Below are 24,321 nucleotides of genomic sequence, written 5' to 3' on the forward strand. Positions count from 1 at the left end.
TCATTTATTGAGTCCCTACACTATTCCAGGTATTATGATAGATCGTTTATATAATGTAAGCAGAAAAAGTATGCATTTAATCAGTGGGCCAAGGGTTATACTACAAGCTGCTCTATGTTATACAGAATGAATAGTTGGAATGGTTCAATAATAGGAAATTATCTGAATTTAAAACATTTTAAATTATCATTTGCAATTAGATGTTACTCACTGAATTATAGAGTAACTAAAAATTCATACACACACAGATTGAAAATACATTTTTAAAATTTGATAAAGTTCACAGAATAATTGGGAGGGTTAAAAGCAACTCATCTTTTTATTTATTTATTTTTTAGATTTATAAATATCCCTATTTTTACAATTTCTGAGATTTAATTCACTCACCTCACCTAATCATGGATACTTTGTCTTAAAATGGAAATAAAAATAGGCATTTAATCTCTGCTCTCCCACCCTGGTATCTTCTCCCCCTGATCCTCTGTTTCTCAGCTTCTGATGGTTACGATCCATGACTTCCTGACTTCTCCCTCTAACTAAAGCTTCCATCTTCTAGCTGTTTAGTCTATCCTGACTATCACAAGGCAGATATCAACAGCATCAATGCCCTCGTGCTCTAGAGTTCAGCATAATTAATTAACGATCCTTCACTGGAATCTGGGAGCCCAGCTATGACAGCTTTGCTCCTTGAGTCTCCTCAGTGAGTAGCCATGTGTGCTCATAAAGTGCAACTTTTCTTTCCCATTGCTGTCATCCCCACCTTATATTGAATTGAGAGTCTGCCATGGTCTCTACTTCTAAATTCAGCCAGATTATTCAACTTACTACCCTGGGAGTCTTGCCCCGAATACCTACTAATACCCTATACCCTCTATGGACACACATTAGCCTTCACTTGCCTAATGCCTGGATATTGTCTCTACTGTAAGTTTCTCAACACTGGTTTCTTCTCTTATGATCAGAAAACTAAGCCCAATCAGAGCATGTAGTATGTCAAGGTTATGTGCCTAGAAAATGCAACTCTGGAGAAAAGATTTACTAAGAATTATTTCTCTAAGACTTAATGGAAATGGTCGAGATGTATTTCCAGATCTCCATCATCTATGTGTTTTATTCTAACAACTCTCTCCCTAAACCTTTAAATAACTTTTATATTATATAACATACAAAAAAAAGATTCTTGCCTTAAAAATATTGATTCTAGGCTTGGTAGAAGGACTGTAAGTAAACTCTAAGGTGTTAAACAGAGAAGTGCGAGTGTCATGTATGTACCTCTCTGTATTCACATTTATATCCAATGGCTCAATGAACACTGAAAATGGAGAAATGTAATTGGTGGGTCGACTAAAGGTTATTTCTTCTTTATCCCTGTTTGAGAAAATAAGGAAGAAATGATTGATTTACTGGGTTTTTTTTCTGAGGATAATCATGTCAAGAATCATTTGGAATCACCTCCAGGAAAACTGTCGCAAAACTGACCATCTTTTAAATATGGTAACTTACAGTGAAGCATGACTCACACAAATGAATGACATAAATGCAGAAAGATATCTGCAGGGTTCACGCATAACTTACCTCAGATGCTGATTACTGCCAAAATTACAACTGCCCTGCACCACTCTTGGGCACTGAATCTTGCCTGTCTATATGATAAAATCAGTGTGCCCAAGATCATTTTCTTAGCATCTATGACCAGATTGCATGCCAGGCTATGAGTTCTTTTCTTCCCTACCCACTCCTAGAATATCATATACCTTATGATAGTCCCACAATCTGACACGTTTCAATCACTGAAGCAGAATTTCTGCTTCAAAAATCTCAGTTTTAGTAGTATATCCACATCACTTGAATGGTACTTTTTACTTTCTTCCAATATAAGGGTTCCCAGAGTGTAATATGAGAAAAAAAAAAAAAAAACAAACCATATTCTCCAGCACCCACAATCTAAAACGAATGAATTCTTTTAAAACATTTTTTTTCCAGAATAGACCTTTCAAAGGAAACCATGAAAGATTCGGACATTTCCTTATACATTTTTTAAGTTACCAAGTGGAATCATAGAGTTGCATATGAATTTTTAACTCTGTAGGTATTCTCAGTGATAAAAACGTGTGCACGGCTCATCTAACCTTCTCTTTCATATACTGATTTTAAATTCTTTTCAGCTTTATATATATAAGTAAGGAGCATGAAAGTGGCAATAGGTCCACAGAAAGAACGGACCTTTAATAGTGGATTTTGCCTGATTTATTCCCTTTACATGGAGGTCAGATAAGCTGATGAAGACATTGAGTGCCTCAGTGGTTAAGAACAAGAGGTGAAAGCATACTCCCTTGCAATTCTGGGTATATGTGTGCAAGCAGAACACTGAAAATCAAGACTGAGCAGCTATTAAATAACTCGAGGTCAAAAACCTAGGGAAATGGGTCCATGTGAGTTAACATGACGGGTAGAGCCTCAGATGGTAACTGGGAACTAGAGGGCAGAAGACAAGGATTCTAAGTGTCAGGGGGAATAAAACTGAGGTACAGCACGTCAAAACGTGTGAGCAGTATGGCATCCAGAACAAAAGACTGAGATGACTCATAGGACTTAGGATAAAAAGATAATAATAATACCCCTCCCATTACAGAAAAGGATGGGGCTAAGTTTCCCTTGGCTCTGCAGAAATCCTTACGACATTCTGAATATGAAAATGTATGAAATGGGAGGTAGTCCTTGTGTTTAGGGTTCCCAAGACCAACCCACCAGCAGGGCTCACAGGATTAAATATATATAATCATATTCACAGTTAGGGGTATTACAGTTAAAGGATATAAAACAAAATCAGCAAAGGGAAAAGGTGCATGAGGAGAAGTTTGGAAGAAACCAGGCCACACTTCCAAGAGTCCTAATGGAGTCTCACAGGATGTGCTCAGTTCTTCCAGTAACAGATTTATGTGAAGTTATCAGCCAAAAGAGCTCATTAACCAGTGCTCAAGGTTTTCATTGAGGGGTGGCAATGTAAGCACCCTCTGCCTAACACATACCAAAATTCCAGACTCCCAGAAGGAAGGCAGGTGTTTAGCATAAACCGCACTGTTTCTACAAACAGTTTAGGCCATTCTTATCATTTAGGGAAAGTTTTATATCAGTGTAGGAAACTGTTTATCAGCCAAGTTATCCAACACCAGCCAAGAGCCAACCTTGCAAGCAGGTCTTTTTTAAGAACAGAAGCCTCAGGTCTGTTAACTCCTTTCTACACAGTTCCCACAATAATTTTCCCTCTTTGTTTCCTTTTCAGATATAGCTGCTTTTGTTTGCAAATGGGAATCCAGAAACTTTCCTATAATCAAAAAAACTCAAGTTAAATAATTAACTCACCATATAGGACCTTATTTATTCTAGAGCTTTAGTTGTCTTAATGTATCATAAATGGGGATTAGCCTGACTTCAAGTAGCAGGTATTTCCCTAAAGCCAGCATTTATATTGGTAGTGATTTCACAGGTCCATTAACCTCAGCTGGGACTAGTTTCTTTAGAATGAAAATGCAGTGATACAAATTACAACCTAGGTTCTCTGGTGACCAGATGTTCACGATAGCATATTAGAGATATACTTTCAGCAGTGAGTTTGTGGGTGAGTCAGAAAAGGCCAAGAAGACAGAAAAATTTACTAGGTTCATTAACTACGAGAATGCTACAGGCTTCACAAGGAGCCAAGCAAACTCTCTCACTTTCCTGAAAAGGATAGTTGTCCAGATAATATAAGCAGAGAAGCTGAATATTAACTGCTAAAACTGTTCAAAGAATCCCAATAACTTTTGGACGTCCTTGACTGTCTAGAGAATATGGAAGGGCTTCTTGTCCATTTTCCTTGGGAGGGTGAGGTACAGATTCTCGGAAACCAATGATCTCTGGTATGCTATCTGGTTCTGCTCTTAACGATGCACAATAAATGATTCTGACATGTGCATGTGGGCCAGGCAGCTATGAATACATGAGCTAACTGCTCAAGCAAGCTCAGGGTCAAGTGCCTACAGGTGGGCTAGAAACATGGTTCAACAGCTAGGTTCAAATAGCAAGTCTGAGAAAGGAGGGCCTGAGATGGGAATGAAGAATTAGAGTGAAAAGCCAAGACGCAAAAGAGTGACAGTGATGGGAGAACAAAAGGAAGAGAAGCTGCTTGGAGAAATACTATCCTTAGAGGTCTGTGGCGGACAATGGGCTTTTTATAAGTTCTCCATGGTCTACTGAGTGAATAAAATAGTTCTGTTTGAAGGGATCTGAGCTGAGTAGGCAAACTTAGTATTAAAAAAAAGAAAATAAATGAAGGAAATATACTATAATAAAAATTTAAATACATTCTTAAATTTTCTTATGTGCTATAGGAATCATTCTCAAAAAAGCTTTCAACACAAATAAAATGACCTGAAAGCAATGTTTTAAAACTACTGCAACAGGCCTGAGATATCGATCCTTAGAAAAACCTGTATGCAAGGTTGGCCCTTGGCTGGTGTCTGGGAACATGGCTGGTAAACAGTTCCCCGCACTGATAGGAAACTTTCCCTAAGTGATAAGAGTGGCTCGCTGTGACTAACTGTCCACAATGTGGTTTATGCCAAACATCTTCACATAATGTCCCACCTTTCCTTTTGGGAGTCTGGAATTTGGGTACCTGCTAGGCAAAAACTGGTTTTCCTTCTGAACTTTTTTTTTTCCTCTTTAAAGAGATTCACAAACATAGCACTCCTGGAATTATCACACTGGAATAGTCTACTTACCAGCTTGACTGATTATATCTTTCGATTAACCAAGCAAGTATCTTCAAAACAACAACTATAACAAAAACCTACTGCAATAACTTCTGGCCTGGTCTACAAACTGGCAGTCGCATCCGTCTCAAAGAAATTACTTATCTACTGAGAGCCTACATGGCCATGACACTCAACTGATCTAAAATCCTCAAAAGTTCGTTATTGTCTCCTGAATTATGATCAAACTTATTAGCCTGGCACTCAAGCCTTTTACAATTTGTCCTTGGCCTACATATTCAATTTAGCTTTACACTTTACCATTTTACCCATTTACACTTTAACTGTTCGTTACCTGTGTGTGACATATATGCTTTACATGAGAATTCTTTCAAAAATATCATGATCTATGATTTCAAGGTATCTCAATTCAATAAGAATTTTTTTGACCATCTACTACGTGCAAGGCTCAGTGTCCTGGGCACTGAAAGGGATAGAAAAATGAACAAGACCTGATCCCCACTCTCTATGATGAACAACATCATTCATAGTCACTTTCTGAAAACCATTTGAGTCCTTAATGTGCTAGATCTATAACATGCTCCATTGCAGGAACTTCCCTGGGGAGCTTGGTGCTTTGTGGACTCTTTGGATATTCCCAATAACACCATATTTAATTAGAACGTTTTTGTTGGCCGGGCGCGGTGGCTCATGCCCATAATCCCGGCACTTTGTGAGGCCTTGGCGGGCGGATCAGCTGAGGTCGGGAGTTCAAGACCAGCCTGGCCAACATGGTGAAACCCTGTCTCCACAAAAAATACAAAAAAACAGCTGGGCGTGGTGGCGGGCGCCTGTAATCCCAGCAACTCGGGAGGCTGAGGCAGGAGAATCACTTGAACCTGGGAGGTGGAGGTTGCAGTGAGCTGAGATCGCGCCATTGCACTCCAGCCTGGGCAACAAGAGCGAAATTCCATCTCAAAAAAAAAAAGAAGGCTTTTATTATATCTTTCAGTTTATCCCCTTTTTAAAAAGCATTATCTGGCCATGTGCACACAGCTTTATTTAAAGATTTCCTTATAAAGTGATTTATTGTTCTTACCTCTTCTTAGCTTGGTGTTACAGAAGAATAATTATTTGCAAATATGAAGATCAAAACTTTACATTTATTCTAGGTTTCTTTCTATCCTTCAGAAATACAGTTAGGCATGTCTTTCCCAGCTGATCACTATTTACTCAAGCGCTGACAAAGCATGCCAATTGCTCCCCCCATTACTGCCACTAGGTTCTGAGCTGAAATCATTAAAGAGTACAAGACACTTAGTTTAAAAATGCTACGTATTAATTTAAGGTCTGTAATACTATTTCAGATAAACAGCCTCAGTTTCCTTCAGTACAACCTCAGTGTTTCACTAGTAGTATTTGCATCAAAAAGCATTAAAAATAAAATAACACGTTACAATGTTGAAGACTACCATTCATAATGAAAATGTAACTATTATTAATACTTGCTTACCAAATAATATATCAACAATTTTTGTGAAGGAGAAACTATAGGAGATGTGAGAATAAACAGACAAAACACAGTATTGGAGATTTTAACAAATCTCTCAGAATCCAAGAAAATGAAGGTAACAAATATTACTACAGATGTAAAAGACATAAATAACATAATCAATAAGGCAGATCTCATAGGTATCTATCAAATTCTATATACTATTAAGAGGAAATACCTTCTTTCAAGTTGCACATTGAATTTTCACAAAAGTGACATTTTAGGCCACAAAGAAGACCTCAATAATCCAAAGAATACAAATATACAAACAGCATTCTCTGTCTACATGATTTAAAATCAGACATTAATTTAAAGCAATCAAAAGGAAAAATGGTACTTTCTCTTGGGAATTCATAGTCAGAAATTTTAGGATACAGCTAAAGCAGTTACCATAACAATAAACATGAAAAATATACCAACTAAATATCCAATTTCCAAAGCTAATAAAAAAAGTGGAATGAAAAAAGTTGATAATGTTAAAACCAAAAATTAATGAGTTAGAAAACAGTAGAGTTAATTAGTAAATGCAGAAGTGCTTTGAAAGAAAACAAGAAAAAATACAAATTAAAACAATAAATGAAAAAGGTAGAAAGCACAAGTATACATAATTAGAATTAACAATTAATAATTAAAAATAGAAGAATAGACTCCCTTGGGAATTTCTACCAAATTTTCTATCAAATTTTTAAAGACCAGATCCAAATGCTACTTAAAATATCCCAGTGCACAGAAAACTAAGGAAAGCTTATTTTCCTTGTTATATTAGAAATATATATTTTCTAATTTGAGTATAATATTACAATCAAAAAATAAAAACACATCAGTTTCACTATGAATATTGATTACACAAACTAAAAAACAAAAAACCCCAAAATTAGCAAAGAAAGCACAAGAGCATATTAAAAACTAATTCATCATGACCAGGTGGAGTTTATTCCAGGAATGCTTAGTGGGCCAATATTATAAAATCTATTCATATAACCCATTAAATAAGCAGAGGAAATAAGATAGAGGAAAGAAGTAGAGGAAATAAGATAGGGAAAATGCATCTGAAAACAATTTAGCACTTGTTTATATTTTTTAAAATTTCCCAATAGGAATACATATTTCCTATCAATATGCAATATATATTATATAATGATACATGTACACACACACACAATTTCCATCTCAAAGCCAACATCTTACTTGATGGAGAAATGAAAGGAAATTTCCTGCTCAAATCAGGAACAAAAAGATATCAGTTGTCCCCATCTGACTGAATATCATGTTGGAAATATTAGCTACTGAAATGAATAAACAATTGGAAATATAATAATTGGAACGGAAAAGGCAAAATGATATCTAATGTAGGTGATATGATTAAATGTCTAGAAAATCTAAAGAAACACTTGGAAAAATAAAACAGAATAAGAAAATTCCCTATCCCATCCCTCTCCTGCTCTTTTTGCGGACTTTTATGTGTTTTTAGCACTACCAGTAAATCAAGTTAAAAACTATGGTGTCATAATAATAATACTAGTTTCATTTGAGTGTTCACAATCTGCATTCACTCTATGCTTTGCAGAGCCCCACTCTTATTTAGGCAGTTGCTAAGTAACATAGAGTTTGTTTCTGAAATGCTCCTCCTATCAGTCTTCCTTTTGGGTCCATCACTCACTCTCCACATATAACTGGTAAATGGTTGCCTGTGTAGCGATGCTTGTTTTACATGTAATTTCCCTGATATAAAGTCAACTTCTTGACCTGGTTTTCTACCATAACTTACCTTTCCAGGCTTATTTCTGCTTACTCTTTTATACATGCATCGTTTATCAGGACCAGCCTTCTGAGTATCTCTTAGATATACCTGTACTTGCAGTTCAACAACAAGAATTATTTCCCTAAAACGTGCTATAATAATAATGTGTCTTGTTTAGGCTTTGTGTTAAATAATTTGCACACTGCGTTGTCCCACATTACCAGGGCTGTGATTCCTTCCTCCTTTGCTATGTAACTTCCCAGGGTATTTTTTTGTTTTACATTTCAGATTTGTTTTTATTTTACTAACTCTACCTGATTATATACTTTTGAGTGTAGAAAGTGATCAGTACAATCTCTGTATCACTTGCAGTATAGATGGCATTCAATAAAAATCCTTTTTTTTTTTTTTAAACAAACTGTGCCAGCCTGGAAGTTAAAAACTAAGATTTTAAACGCAACTAAGGATCTCTCTTTAGTCTCTATTTTATCGATTTTTCATTAGTTGGCTCTATTCCATTTGAGCAGGGAGTCTGCCTTATTAGTGCTGTATTCTCAAGGCTTAGAACTATTCCTGGTACACGGTAGGCACTTGGTAATAATCCTACCTGTATGGCTATACAAAAATTAATTGAATGGTCATGAATAATGCAAAGAAGCAAAAGCTTAACAAGAGACAACATAAGCCAGTATCAAGATCAGATGTTCACAATTTTCTGGTTTGTTCCTGATCACATTCCAGGACAGATGTTTTTGTTTGGTTTATGGACTGAAATTTTTAAAAAAAATTTATTTCAGCAGACCCTGAATCCATTTTTATAAAAACCCTTAGCTGTGAAAGGAACGAAGGTTTTGGCAGATAGTATAATCAGAGTCAGGATTGGCTCGGTTTGAACCCTAATGCCCTTCAGGATATTGAAAATGTGATAAAATAATTGCATTATTTATTAATGACCCAACGAAATTCTTATACATTATGCGGTAGAGCAATTCCGCAGCCATTATCTTCTTTGCTCCTAAGAACCCAGAAAGGTTATCCTTTTATTTATCAGAAATCACCATGTTAAAATGCAAATACTTAGGATTGGTAGCCTCAACCCTTATCTTCTACAACATCTTTAGCTATCCATACAAAGCAAAGCATTAACAGGAATTGGACTGACGTTGGAGGTGGAAATACTGATGCACGTGACAGCTTTAAGGACTTGGGCGGCTAATTCCCCACTCCCCACTGCTCCTCAGATCCTCCAAAAAAGGCTCAAGTCCTAACTTTGACCAGGTTTGACAAAGAAAGGAGAGGACCAGGCGTTTTGTAAAGTGCTGCTTCCAAACGCCACCCGTCAGGACAGATTCTAAACCACCTTAACTTGCTGCCGGTTTCAAGTGAAAATAAATGGTACATAAGTAATCAAGAAGTCGCAGTCCCAGACCTCTGACCAAAGAACCGAAAAAGGACAGCGTAAGACCGGTTCCCAATTCTCTGAACCCAAGGGTCGGGAAGCAATTTAGAAGAGGAGGGGGTGGGTCTTCCACGACAAACCCCGCCCCTCCCTCACTCGTCGCTGATTGGTGGCGGCCTTAGGCCGCGACGGAGGGGCGGGCCCGCGGCTGAGTTTCTCCCTTTCCGCGCCGCCCCGTGCGCGCTGTGGGTGTGTTTCGGGAAGCGGGCGCGCGCGCGCTCGCGTCGGAGGACCGGAAAGGAGGCGGGGCCGCGGCGGCGCGCGCTCCCGGAACGCGCGCACCGCAGACGGCGGGGATCGCAGGGAGCCGGTCCGCCGCCGGAACGGGAGCCTGGGTGTGCGTGTGGAGTCGGGACTCGTGGGAGACGATCGCGATGAACACGGTGCTGTCGCGGGCGAACTCACTGTTCGCCTTCTCGCTGAGCGTGATGGCGGCGCTCACCTTCGGCTGCTTCATCACCACCGCCTTCAAAGACAGGAGCGTCCCGGTGCGGCTGCACGTCTCGCGGATCATGCTGTGAGTGAGGCCGGGCTGGCGGTGCAGGACGCCGGGACCGGGCTGGGGCGGAAGCCGAAGCCGGGCCGCCGCGCCGGGGCTGCCGTGCCGGGGCCGCGGGCAGGGCGTCCGGATCGCCCTCCTGAGCGGCAGTTCGCCCCCGAGGGCGGTCGTCAAGGGGTGGACGTCGCAGGCTTTTCCGGCGTCCCCTCGGAACTTGCACCCCTCCACCGTAAATTCCCGGGCTTGCTCTTAAATTTTAATTTTGAGCCTTCCTCAGGTCGGTGCCTCCGCTTGCTTCCTGTTCCTCACTTCCCTCCACCCACGCCTGGCCAATGAGGGAGCAACACAACAGCAGAGCCGGCGCCGCCGCCCGCCTGGGCTGGCGCCTCCCGCGCGTCCGGTGCTGCTCGTGGTCCGCATGCGAGGCCCTCCAGGCGCTGCCGCCGCGCTCTGGGTCGGGCTTCCGTGGGGTTTCCTGGCGGCTCTGGAGGCCACAGGACGGGGTTGTCTTTGTGTCATTCATCACCCGAGTTTGCCCTGTTTGACATTCCCTTTACAGTTGTTGCCTTTGCACCTTCAGAAGGCAGTAAACAGTTGGAGCTGCTTTGAAGTTGGCCAGAGATGTTGGGCACTGAGAGAATTAAGCATCTTAGCCTTCTGATACAGCGAGATTTTTGTTTTGTTGGGTTTCTTTCTTTCTTTTTCTTTTGCCAACCACTTGAAGAAGTCTGCGAAAACGCCAAAAAATGCAGTTCGAAATGACAGTGCCATTTCGCTATTGCCTATTTTGTCCTTGATTTTATCCTCTGGCACTTTTGTCTTTAATCGTCGTATTTATTTTTCCATCTCTTGTTCTCATACTCTTCTACTCTATTTCCATCTTCCACAAGTTCTTTAACCTTAGTTTATTTCTTTGTCAGAATCGCCAAGAAGCCAGTCATCAAATAGCGAGCCTTCTCCCCTCACCTTTTTTTTTTTTTTTTTAAATTACTGTACTGATGTTTGTTAGATATTGTTCGAATAGACCTGGGGTGGAAATCAGCACTGCCATTGTCAGCCCTATGAGGGTTAGAAGAGCTTGGTGCATATTAAACACTGAACAGATGTTAGCTGTTGTTGTCTTGAGCAAGTTTTCTTACCATTCTGGGCCTTAATTTCTTTTTGTTTAAGATGGAAGTAATACCTAATTGGTAGGTTGTGAGAATTATTTGAAATGTGAAAAATATTGTCAGTGGGTCTGAGCCGTAGTAAACAGTAAATAGCAGCTGGTTACAGTAGTATCCCCTTAATGGGGTAGGTATACGTTCCAAGACCCCCAGTGGATGGCTGAAACCACGGATAGCACTAAACCCTATATATACTTGTTTTTTTCCTATACCGTACATACATACCTACCTATGATAAAACTTACAAGTTAAGCACAATAAGAGATTAACAATAACATAATAGAACTGTAACAATATACTATAATAAAAGTTATGTGAATATGATCTCTTTCCCCTTCTCTCAAAATAACTTATTTTACTGGACTCACCTATTTTCACACCAGATTGACCGCGGATAATTGAAACCGGAAAGTGAAACCTCGGATAAGGGGGTGATTACTGTTATCATCCTTTAATATGCCATCTGTTAGTATTCGTATCACCTTGTAGTCATGTGTAGCTTTCTTCTACCCATTCTGCAAAATTGCTTTACATCAAGTATTTACTATTCCTTTTAGCAGTTTTTATCCCCTTGTGAGCTTTGTTAGGGATTCTCTTGAGGTATATGCAATTAGCTGAAGACCTACTTTAATATTGGATTAGAATGTTTCTCCTGTTTTCACACTTACAGGTTTCTCTGGTGTTTACTCGTTTCTTTGTGGGATTGCAGTTTCACCTGTGCACACACCTGTATTCTTTCTCTTTAAGAAGTTACGTGAATTGTGTATGTTCTGTTGGAAGGATGGTAAAACTTTTATCTTTATTCCTAGAAAAAATGTAGAAGATTTCACTGGACCTAGAGAAAGAAGTGATCTGGGATTTATCACATTTGATATAACTGCTGATATCCTTTAAGAAAATATTTCGTTGCGTTTTCTATAGTTTTATAATGAGATATGTGTTGTTTAATGATTTGGGATACAGTGTGACTATCTCATTGAATCAGCCAAACCTTGGAAATTCCGCCTTTTTCATCAGTAAAATAATGTTAATACCTCCCCATCACACTTGGAGAAAACTTCATACATTCATGAGTAGTTGTGTGAACATACTTTAAATTCTTAACCGAAACATTAAATTGATTGAAAACTACATAAGAAAGTTTGAATCTGTATTTTAGAAAGAAAAAATAAAATTAGATCATTTGGATAAGAAGGAAAAATATTACCAATGCTCAGCCTGCCTATGAATATTTCATGTACAATTTCAAATAATATATCCATATTTTATTATAGCAGAGAGAAACATATGTTTAAAAAGTGAATTACGTGTGTTATGATTTGAAAAGGTCATATCAAAATTATTGGTAACCTGTGGTTGCTTTTTGCCATCATAACTCTTTTTATAAGGACTTTTATAAAAGTCAGAAAATATTAACAATTATAAGAGTTTCTTTGGTGGTGATATTTAAATATTTTCTCTTGACATTCAGTTTCTATCTTTTGACAACTCTGATCATTTTGGCCAGGCTAGTCTTTTTTAGGGTCTTTCTTAGGTTAATATCTTGGCAATGTTCTCTGCCATTTCTAGCCTGATTTCATCTGCCTTTTTAATACCCCATGATTTAAATGGTTGTGGAGATTGAACAATCTGAACTTGTGTGAAAGTACCTGTCTGAACAGTTAAAGCTGATCATATACTTGGGGAATTTATCTAATTTGCCTTTCTATGACCATGAAATTTACTTTTAGCTTAAGTTTTGGTAATTATTGGATTTAGAAATAGGCTAAGAATTAGTTCTGTAGGTACCTTTTTAGGAAATAGAGTGTACCATCGGAAGAGTCTTATGCTGAATTTCATGTGTATTTTTAAGTCTTTGTGTAATTTTTAAAAATCTACTCAAGGGAATTTAGGTCTACTGTGAGAGTAGTAATTTTATGTATCCAGAGAATTCTAGTGAAATTTCCTGGTATCTATGGTATTTATATATTACCAATCTCATTATTTGTAGTTTCTTCAGATTTTCTTAATGCTGCTGCTACTACTACTTGAAATTGTTCCTGTTCTTGTAAACAGCAGTCCTAGACTTAGTTCTAAAGGAGTGATTCTTAGTGGTTACACATAATTAATAATGGAATGTAACAAATGTGTTACTACCAGCATGGAAACTCATATAGTAAAATGAGTTAACTTAACAATTAACATAATACTTAAAAATCCAAATATTAACTCCGCTTATTTCTTGGTATTGGCACCAGTCTTGTTAATTCTGGTGAAGTTCTTGTCCTCTTTGGGAAACTGAATTGAGGCACATTGGTGTCATTTGCATCTTTGAGAGACATTTTAATGTCTACTTGCATGTGACCGAAAGTGACATGTACAATTTATTATACTTGGTTAATTATTGAGCCTTGTTTATGTTTGCATATTGTTAAATTTAAATGGTGGTGATTGTTTATACTTTAGAGCTCCAGTGGAATTGTATTTGCTTGAAATATCGAGTCCTCTTTTTTTTTTTTTTTAACTTAGTTGATGTTACAGAAAACCAAATTTTGGATTTGTTCTTTTCTTACTAATCAAACTATCTCAGCTAGTAATCCTTGGAGGAGTATGGGAGGATGCCAGTAATCTCATACTGACATTTTTTTGTTTTGGAATAAGCTGGATTTCACAATGTATTTATCTTCTGCATATTTTTATTAAATTAGTGGCACATTATGTTTCTGGGCCACCTCTCTCTTTTCTACTTTAGTATTACTGTTATGGATAAATAACCTAAGAATAATTAAGATCTATTTAAAAGTGATACACTGCTCATAAATTTATATTTTCCTTAATTTACTTACATCTAGAGAATATATTTGATTGGAATGTTAAGCAGTTATTTCTTTATTTATCAGCAGAATATTCAACAAAAAATAATGTAAGTATATCTAATTAGAAGTATTTTAATAGCTATTTAAAGTCTTACTCTTTACGAAAGAATACACATTTTTATATATTTAAAATATCTGACCTGAGTTACCTAGCAAAACATCACAAGCCTGTGGAGGTAGCTGTGTTATGAAAACGTTTGATCTTTTGGGAGCCTTTTTGTTGTTGTTGTTGTTTGTTCGTTTGTTTTCTGTTTGTTCTATTTAGCTCTCTAGCATTGGGGTCTCCAGAATGGAGACTTGCTGTATGAACTGATGTTAATGTTCATATTCAGCCCTTAAGTCAGATAGATGGGCACATGCCTTCTACAATATGCAGATATTCTGGAGGAAAGGAGGAATTCTGTAGGTCAGGAAGTTCACCATGCTACCTAGTATTTATTCATTTGCTTTCAGCATGTTGTAAACTATTGCAGTATATGCAATACATAAGTGGATTATACTATAAAATTTTAGCCAATCCTTTCAAAATGGAAAAGTGGCTTAAAAAGATTTCTGCGAAGAAATCACAGATTGAAGATAATGCTAATAATCCATACATATGTAAACAGTAGGAAAATGGTGGAGCTCATACTTGTATTCCTCTTCTGAGCTGCTGTGTCACACTGAAGGATTAAAAAAACACAAAGACAACCTAGATAGATCTGATAAGTTGGCTGAGACACTGTCAATGATATTAATTAACAATAGTGCATATGTATTACCTACATCATTTATAATAACACGTATTTTGAGGATTCGTGATCCAAAAACTGTTGGAGACCACTTTCAATAGTAAGATCGAAAGATATTGCTGAACTATCAACTAGGAAATGGAGTGGGTAGCCGGTAGTATTGCCACCACTCAGCTGTTTCCTTTTTTTTCTTTCTTTCTTTTTTTTTTTTTTTAAGACAGAGTCTCGCGCTTGTAGCCCGGGCTGGAGTACAGTAGCGCCATCAATCTCGGCTCACTGCAACCTTTGCCTCCTAGATTCAAGCAGTTCTCCTGCCTCAGCCTCCTGAGTAGCTGGGATTACAGGCGCCTGCCACCATTCCCAGCTAATTTTTGTATTTTTAGTAGAGACGGTTTCACCATGTTGGCTAGGCTGGTCTCGAACTCCTAACCTCAGGTCATCCGCATGTCTCGTCCTCCCAAAGTGCTAGGATTACAGGCATAAGCCACCGCGCCCGGCCGTTGTTTACTCTTTAAGCTAAAATATTCTCTCTCCACAGCTGCAATTAGAGAGCTGCATGGTGACTTACTTGAATCAACAAAATTTGAGACCTGTGATTATAATTCTCATTATGACGATATATAATCAAAAGCTGTAACGATTGTTAATAATTTTCGAACCTTCTGAGATTATTTTAAAATCCATCTTAGTACCAGATACCTTTCTTTAAAAAAAAAAAAAAATGGTGCAAGGTGTTTTTGGTAGTCTCATTAAGCCATATAGCTACAATTAATTAATATCCTTACCTATTGAGAACAATTTGCCTTTGTTTTAGGGTTGCATGGGATTCATTAATCTGAGTATCTGAGTACTTGAACTGGTTTTTTGTTGTTGTTGTTGTTTTTATGTATTTATTTTTAACACGGAGTTTCACTCTTGTTGTCCAGGCTAGAGTACAGTAGTATGATCTCGGCTCACTGCAACCTCCACATCCTCGGTTCAAGTGATTCCCCTGCCTCAGCCCCCCAAGTAGCTGGGATTACAGGCTCCCACCACCACGCTAATAACTTTCAATCATAAACTAATAGTTTTAATAGGTTTTGATATAATGGTTTAATAGCTTTTAATTATAAAACTTATTATGAATTATAATTTGTGATTTAAAAAACTAGTTCAGGCTGGGCACGGTGGCTCACACCTGTAATCCCAGCACTTTGGGAGGCTGAGGCAGGTGGACCACCTGAGGTCAGGAGTTCCAGACCAGCCTGGCCAACATGGTGAAACCCCATCTCTGCTAAAAATACAAAAAATTAGCCAGGCGTAGTGGTGCGCGCCTGTAATCCTAGCTACTTGGGAGGCTGAGGCAGGAGAATGGCATGAACCTGGGAGGTGGAGGTTGCAGTGAGCTGAGATTGTGCCATTGTACTCCACCCTGGTTGACAGAGCAAGACTCTATCTCCAAAAAAAAAAAAAAAAAAAGGAAGAAATAACTGCTCTACATTTCTTTTTAGTTAATGTAGTCATCATATGCTGAGTAATTGGCCTTAAAAGCAAATAGATGCTAACTTAATAAGAGCAAATTCCTTGGGATTTAGTAGTGGCCACAAATTTTTTTTATTTCCATTTCATACTTTTAATTTTCTAAATGGAACTTATCTGTAATATGTTGAAAGAGTAGCTTAAAAGAATTGTCTGACCTCTAGAATTTTGCCTTGATGAGACAACAATGCATGTATTTTCTTAATTAAAGGGAAAAAAGATCTTTAAAAGGCTTCATTTCTTTAGTGATTTCTTAAAGCTTTTGTAAAGAAATCTTGGAGAAGATTTCTTATAAATTTTCATGACATAATTAATCAGCAGTAACCTGTATTAGCAGTGTGATGGAACAGGGATTGGCTCTGTCTGTTTTCCTGGCACCATTTAGGATCCATGCTGAGCTGGAGGGTCTTAGAAATTTTATAGGGAAAAGTGATTTAAAAGAATATTTCCCTTCTAGGGATTTAATTCATCTGTTCCTCCAAAGGCCTCACTTTTTGGAGATCTTATAGATCAAAAACTTTGCATTAAGTTACGAAGGCACTAAGTAATACAGTTGAGTTAGCAGAAGGAATCAATTCCTTCAGGGAATTGTCATTCTTCTCTCTGAGAAAAGTTTGCCCCTTTTTTGTATCTCTCTCTTTGCTATCATTTGTATGCATTAAGATTTCAGCAAGCTCCTCAAAGTTGAATTCATTAACATGTCAAACTCTTTGCTTACTAATACTTTTAATTTGAAGTGATAAGATGGTATTTCTGGTGAGTTATCTAATTAATTTTCATTTTAATATAGGCTCTGAACCAAGTTGTCCTATGGGACAAGATTGTTTTGAGAGGTGATAATCCGAAGCTGCTGCTGAAAGATATGAAAACAAAATATTTTTTCTTTGACGATGGAAATGGTCTCAAGTGAGCAATTCTTGGTCATTTTTTTACATTTAATAAGAGGTGAAAAAGAGAGAAAGATGTATTTTTATTTTAAAGAAAAATACTTGAGAGTAAAAGGAGAAAAATTGGGAAAGAAGTATTTATGCATATCTGAACTGAAAGATTGGGTGGAAATGCAAAGTGAGATCTAAGATAAGCAATTCTCTTGCAGTTTGTGAAATGTCATAGTCAAACTAATAAAGCTTCTATCCTAAGCGTGTACAAGGAATACGGGCTTGTTCAGATGCGGTAGGGCTGTGGTTGTCAAATTAAAGGGCTCCTTTCTGAGCGTGACTCGGGAAACCTTAGAAGCAGCATGTTGGGTCTAGGAGTTGATAATAGTTAAAAGAAGTAGTATTGGTTCTCCAAACGTGACTTCTCTAAAGCTCAGTTTACTCAGTGTGATTGATCTCTCAGGTTATTTTTACCTCTTAGAGTCTAGTGGTAAACATTGGAAATAATTTTAGAAGAAAGCTATTTCGACCAAGCCAAACGTCTGTATTTGCAATGAAAATTTCAGAACATGAGAATTTTGTTAAGGTTTGTCCATCTAGATAATTGACAGAGTTAGGCTTCAAATCATTGCTCTGATTCTTAGCTCGTCTCTTTTTACATTTACTGTTTTAATCATTTAAACTTTTCGGTTGATGGTTCTAACTGCAGCTGTGAGTTTAGATGGGTCATCCTGGGATATCAGTAAATGTAGTGCCCCTGTCTTCTAGCATTGTCCTTGGATTTTAAGTGACATGAGAAAATAGTTCTTTTTGCAGATTAACATATTAGGATTTCTGTTAGGAATAGATGGTTATAAATAAAGTATTTGACATCTCAGTGTTTGTCTTAAAAATTTTTTTTGAACTACTAGTGTCTCTGATGACTTGTGTTTATTATATCTTTTTATAGGGGAAACAGGAATGTCACTTTGACCCTGTCTTGGAACGTCGTACCAAATGCTGGAATTCTACCTCTTGTGACAGGATCAGGACACGTATCTGTCCCATTTCCAGATACATATGAAATAACGAAGAGTTATTAAATTATTCTGAATTTGAAACAACATATTTTTATACTTAATGAATTGTATCTCATTAATCTCTTCCCTTACATCTTCATTTATTGTTGGTTTGTTTTTTGGTTTTTGGTTTTGTTTTTTTTTTGTTTTTTTTTGGTATAAGAACTAACATCAAAAGGCCTGTTTAAAGGGAAAAGTTAATGGGCTACTAAATATTATGAATAAAACAAAAAAACAAGGCTGCCACAGTGGAATATTATCTTACAAGAATAAGAACTACATAAAACAGATTTGTAAAAAATACATATTTGAAGTATTCCCTGTATTTCCATTATTCTTTATGGAATATAAAGTAAGCATGAAAGGTAGTTAAAACTTTCAGGTGCCTGTAGAGTCATAATAACTCTGTATTTTATGCCTTGCATTCACGCAAATTCACATTGGATGTGATTTAAAAGTAGACATTATCTTTTTCCTCTTTTAGGATATGTTTGATTACTGGAAAATTAATATGGTTATTTGTTAGAAGTCTGGTTTATAAAAAAGCCAAAAGTGATGGAATTTATTCCATTTGTCTTAGGAAGGCCCAGAATACTTGTTTTTCTTACATGTGACTAGCAACTTTCTCCACTTAAAGACTAAATACCTCTTTATATGATGTAAATTATTCTAATTCATTTTAAAATCTTTTAGGTCAACAAAATGTGTGTCTTCAGTGCTTTCTCTAAAAACGTTCCTTTATAGCTTTGTACTTTTTTTTTAGCGTTGCCATTGAAAGTTAAAATGTTTGCATGGTTGACCCTCTGAGTTACGTTTCTTCTAGTGAGCATGCCTGCTGTCACTAAGTGAATTATTTACTACTTTTTGTAGGTCTATATTTTAATAATTATTGGGATAATAATAATTGTGGTATGCTTTCCATTTACAAACCACTCATATACTTTAGTGTATGTCATCCTCAATAATCTAATGAGGTAAGTAGTATAAGTGTTAGCTCTTTGCAGATAAGAAACTGAAACCCAGAAGTTTATTGAATTGCTCCATTGTTACCTAGCCAGCAAGGAGTGGAATTAAAACTTGAACTCAGATCTTCTAATTTTCTGAGCTCATCCTTTCTCTTATACCTCAGATTGCAGACTAATCAAATTTCACTTAAAACCTTCCTGATATTTTTGTTACCCTGGACACCCTTTCTATTCTAGAAAAGGTTTCCCATTTTATATGGAAGTGACTAATTTTCAAGCTGCCAACAACTTATATCGAGGTAATATTTTATTCTCTGAATAAATTCATTTCACTTATATTAAAAGCATAAGGAAATCTACATGTATGTAAAAATAACTTAGAAATTCAGTACATAATACATGATTGAATACATGATCGTATTTAACATGTTTTTTTTTTTTTTCGGCAGTGGACAAATAAACATCCTCAAAGTAGCAACTGCAAATCAGTTACCCTTAGAAAAGCAAGACCAAACACTGTAGTTACACTATTAGCAGTGACCAAAAAGGGCTAATATTTTCTAAGAATAGTTTAAATTACAGACATTTGTTATATTTACCTTATGTGAAATACATCACTATTTAATTACATTAATTTTAACATCTGTTGTGTGGAGTTGTATAGTTCATGCAAAAGCCCGTGGGTATGGGTTTTTCAAACCAGCAGAAAGGTCAAAGGTACCTGAATGCTAAACTGCCTGGCTCCCAGCTTTTTCATTAAACTTTTCAGGGTCTTGGTTTCTTTATCTGTAAAATGACAGAGTTGGACCAGTTAACTTTAATGGCGATCCTTTTACACCACACAAGTTGATAAAATTTATCTGTTCAGCAAAGAGATTGAACAAAAAAGCACGTTAGTAATATGAAGACAGGAAAACGAATGAAAGTCTAACACATAACTCATATTGATTTACTTTATTTCTGTTAGATTTTACGCTCTGAAAATTTCACCTCATTTAGTTTGTACAAATACTAGACATGGAAACTTAAAATGTGCAGGTGTCAAAGCTTAAAAATCAGGTGTGTCCTCTTTAAAGAAGGCATGTGCGATAAGCCTGCAGTCTTAACCAGACCTGGTACCAGTTTAACAGTTCATTATACTTCTGTGATGAGTGGATCTGTTAGTCTGGTAGAGATTAATGTTGAAATTTACTTGAATTACAGTTATTTGACAAGCCCACTTTTTTTGGAGTTTGGTGAGGAAGATAAGTAAAAATGCCCAACTAGTACAATGTGGAGAAAGTTTTCTGTTTGCTTGACTAAGGGAAATTGCTCAGAAAAAGAATGCTCCAACATGGGAATAAGGACCTGCAGTCTCAGGAACTCATTTTTGGGTGCAGTTTCTACATTTAAAAAATTGACTTGTGTTCAGTTTGATAACCAGTTCATTTGCTTTAGTCTCAGTGTTTTAAAGAAGTCTCATAATGTTCTACAAAGACACAAAGCTTCAGGCTTATACAAAACTGAGTATGATTAGAAATACCTGAGCCCAGAAATGATTCTGAGCAAAGAGAATAATTTGAAGACACTTATTTAAAAGTAATTATGGTTAGAAATGAATTAATTTAAAAATGTGTTCACATATCCCTTTCTCTAACAGTTTAACCTAGACAAACATCTGTATCAGTGTTTTTTTATTCCCCTGATTGATTACATTTGGTTTCTTTATTCTGAAAGGAAAATAACAAACTTCAGAAATTCCTAAGGGTGTAATAAGAAAGTGGGTTTTGAGTTTCCTTTCCTGGAATTATTTTACAGTTCTTTGGTGGGTCTCGTCAGCCAATTCATAGCTGGGCTTTAAGATTATCATCTTAGAGATGATAGATGGGCTTTTTAAAGATTTCATCTTAGAGATGAAAAGCTGGGCTTTTTCTCTAAGATGATAATCTTAAAGCCCAGCTATTAATTGATAATGAACATTTTTCACTATTTTTTTTTCTATCTGAAGCTTAGAAATCTAGAGCTTTGGATCTTTGGGGTATATGTCAACGCAAAGTATTATTTTATAGTACTTTGCATTGACATGAAGTGGGTTCATGGGGGAAAACCATAAGCTGTGAACATTGGTAGCAAACAAGCATATATTCATTTCAAAGCTTTCCTTGCTTTTGGCAGAGAGAAGCCTGTATATGTTACATGTGTGACTTTCAGTAGTTTAAAGAGATGTTTCAAAAAATTGTTGCATGTTTTTGATGCAATTTGGGAAATTGTTTACTTCACAATGTAGTCATTCATAAAAAAATTCATGAAAATACTGAACATATATTTGAGGATTTTTCTTTTCCTTTATTTTTTTATTTTTTCGAGACGGAGATCTGCTCTTACGCCCAGGCTAGAGTGAAGTGGCGCGATCTTGGCTCACTGCAACCTCCACCCTCCAGGTTCAAGCTATTCTCCTGCCTCAGCCTCCGGAGTAGCTGGGATTACAGGCGCCCGCCACCACGTCCGGCTAATTTTTGTATTTTCAGTAGAGACGGGGTTTCGCTATGTTGGCCAGGCTGGTCTCAAACTCCTGACCTCAAGTGATCCACCTGCCTTGGCCTCCCAAAGTGCTAGGATAACAGGTGTGAGCCACCGTGCCCGGCCGAAGATTTTTCTTAATTGCAATAAACAGCATTTTTTCTAATGAAAATGAATTTTGTTTACCAGTAAAAGTATGCATTTTAAAAGACTTTCAGATTTATGCTTTTTACGTGAAGCTGCTAAACTAAAAGTAAATGGAAGAAACCAAGTCTAGTAGGTTTTTTCTTTTTTTTGTGGGGGTGGGATGGGGGAGGTTAGTTACACTTAAAATATCTTCTCCAGAGACTGTATGCTCCTATACTAGACTGTAAGCTCTTTGAGGGCAGTCTGTCAGATTTATCTTTGTATCTTCCCCAGCGCCTAGTGTAGTGCCTTGCACATAATAGGCGCCCAATAAATATTGATGAAGAATGAAGGCGTTGTGTTTCTAATGTGACCAAACCATGGGGATTCTTTGTCATTAATACTGTCCTCCTTTGTAAGTGCTGTTTTTTTTTTTTTCATTCTTGAGCTCCTAATGACATTAGATCTTATCAGGGGCAGTTGGACAGTTCAGTAAAGGTAAATGCTGCTCTTGCTCTAGTTGCTGTGACCTATGTTCTTTCTGACTTGCTAAGAGAGCCAAGTGATAGTGGCTAGTGATAAGATTGATACATAAATTGCTTTACTTTGAAATAACACTGGAAAACCCTACCGTAGACCTGATCAAGAAAAAAAAAAATCTCAGGATGCATGTTTAAAGTATAGCTCAGGAAGAAATGGGTTAAAGCAAATAGCTGACTCTTTGAAAGGCCAGGGTGTTGGCTGATCCTCCACCAGCTTCTTGGGCACATTGGCTGGTCTGGCTCACTAAGGGAACGTTTATTTACTAGTGAATTCAGACAGTCAAAACAGAAATACTCCCTCAAAACAACAGAAAATCATTGCATTTAGAGGGTAAGGGATTTTAACCTAAGTGTATGTTACCAGGAATGATAAAAGAGGTCAGCTACATTTTATTTTGTTTTCTCTCAACCTGGGCAAGTGTATACCAGAACTTTCTCTTTTAAACGTTTTTCCTCATACTCTCTTGTCCTTTTCCCTCTCTCCCAGTGAAGTGTTAAGAATTCGGAGTTCAGTAAATTGTTGCCTGATTAATGAGTTGCCATGACCAAAAGAAAACTTACCACTTTAATAAGTATACCTTTATATCCAAATAAACCTCAAGCTTGAAGGAGCTTTGAAGTGTTCCCTTTTCATGTGCATAATTTATACACATTCCACTTGTGTATCTGTTGAGTATAGTTGGAAATAGGCACCTAAGAGTTGAGAAGTAAAGGGACTGATTAGTACTATACTGGAGACAAAGCCTCTGTGCATTTCTTCTAAAAGGTACCATGTTTGTGCTCCTAAGCCCTATGCTTGCTTGTGAGTAGCTTGGAATGGCTGCAAGCTCCCTAGTGAGTGAGTACAAAGGGTGGGAAGGAATCTAACAGATGTGAGTGGGGAGGAAGTGGTTTCTGACATGCGCTGAGGAATCTGAAACAAATTCATCTTATAAGTCTGCTCAAGGTTGTGTGGGTCTCGCTCAAATTTATTTGAGAAGTCCATGGCTTGTCCAGCTGCTGCAGCCTCTGCTGCTGCTTTAAGAATCTCTAAATGCTGTTAATTCTCTGCAGGTGCACCGACAACCCAGGATGACTAAAAGTCTAACTGGGAATCACACTTAATTGAGATTAAGAGAGAGATTGATTGCTACCTGACTCTTGCTCTCATCTCAACATTTGAAAGTCTGATTAAACATTCTGTTAGTTAAAATAACACCAAGTGCTATGATAGGTAACATCAAACTTTTGTTAGCATAAGAAAAAGTTTGGCTGGGCACGGTGGCTCACGCCTGTAATCCCAGCTTAATCCCAGCACTTTGGGAGGCTGAGGGGGATAGATCACGACGTCAGGAGTTCAAGACTAGCCTAGCCAACATGGTGAAACCCCATCTCTACTAAAAATACAAAGATTAGCTGGGCATGGTGGCATGTGCCTGTAATCCCAGCTACTGGGGAGGCTGAGGCAGGAGAATTGCTTGAACCTGGACCTGGGAGGCGGAAGTTGCAGTGAGCCAAGAGCTCCACTGCACTCCAGCCTGGGCTACAGAGTGAGACTCCATCTCAAAAGAAAACAAAAGTTTATTTCTTGTTTTTACAAGGAACCAATGTGGGTATTGAGGCAGCTTTCCACATGGTGTGACTGAAGGACCCAGGTGTCTTCCAGCTTGTGACTGCCACCCCAGGGTTGACAAGACTTCACTTGAAGTTGGCAGTCTGGGATTGAGGAAAAGAGTGGAGAAGGCCCACCTGCTTAATTAGCTTCGCCCAGAGTATCACACCACCAACTCGCATTCCAGGGGTGAAAACGAATTGCACGTCCCTGTGCAGATAAGCAAGGGGCATCTGGGAAGTACAATCTTTAGTTGGGTAATCACTTCTCAGGAACAACTGTGTGGTGGATGGGAAGCATAAATCTTTCTCACATAGTCATTCTATCACTTTCTGCTTATGCTCACCAGCTTAAGCTGACCAACCCCTGTTATATCCCAGCAGGGAATATCAGTTTATTATAGTCAAC

General features: G+C 37.6%; 1 protein-coding gene across 1 annotated transcript; it reads left to right on the top strand.

Annotated features, from left to right (window-relative positions):
* Window positions 1-8,443: 8,443 nt before the first annotated feature.
* SPCS3 (signal peptidase complex subunit 3) lies at window positions 8,444-22,132 on the top strand. The gene is made up of 5 exons (XM_001159544.8): window positions 8,444-10,002; window positions 11,960-12,033; window positions 13,976-14,052; window positions 17,045-17,160; window positions 18,082-22,132. Exons 1-5 carry the CDS (start codon window positions 9,860-9,862, stop codon window positions 18,212-18,214), a joined length of 543 nt encoding a protein of 180 aa, XP_001159544.2. The 5' UTR covers window positions 8,444-9,859; the 3' UTR covers window positions 18,215-22,132.
* The last annotated feature ends 2,189 nt before the right edge of the window (window positions 22,133-24,321 follow it).

This window comes from Pan troglodytes, chromosome 3 (genome assembly GCF_028858775.2).
Source record: "Pan troglodytes isolate AG18354 chromosome 3, NHGRI_mPanTro3-v2.0_pri, whole genome shotgun sequence".
Lineage (NCBI taxonomy): Eukaryota > Metazoa > Chordata > Mammalia > Primates > Hominidae > Pan > Pan troglodytes.

Coding starts and splice junctions, on each gene's coding strand:
- SPCS3 (XM_001159544.8), top strand. CDS start 9,860: ATGAACACGGTGCTGTCGCGGGCGAACTCACTGTTCGCCTTCTCGCTG. Junction 10,003..11,959: donor CACGTCTCGCGGATCATGCT/GTGAGTGAGGCC, acceptor CTTTATTCCTAG/AAAAAATGTAGAAGATTTCA. Junction 14,053..17,044: donor AATATTCAACAAAAAATAAT/GTAAGTATATCT, acceptor ATTTTAATATAG/GCTCTGAACCAAGTTGTCCT.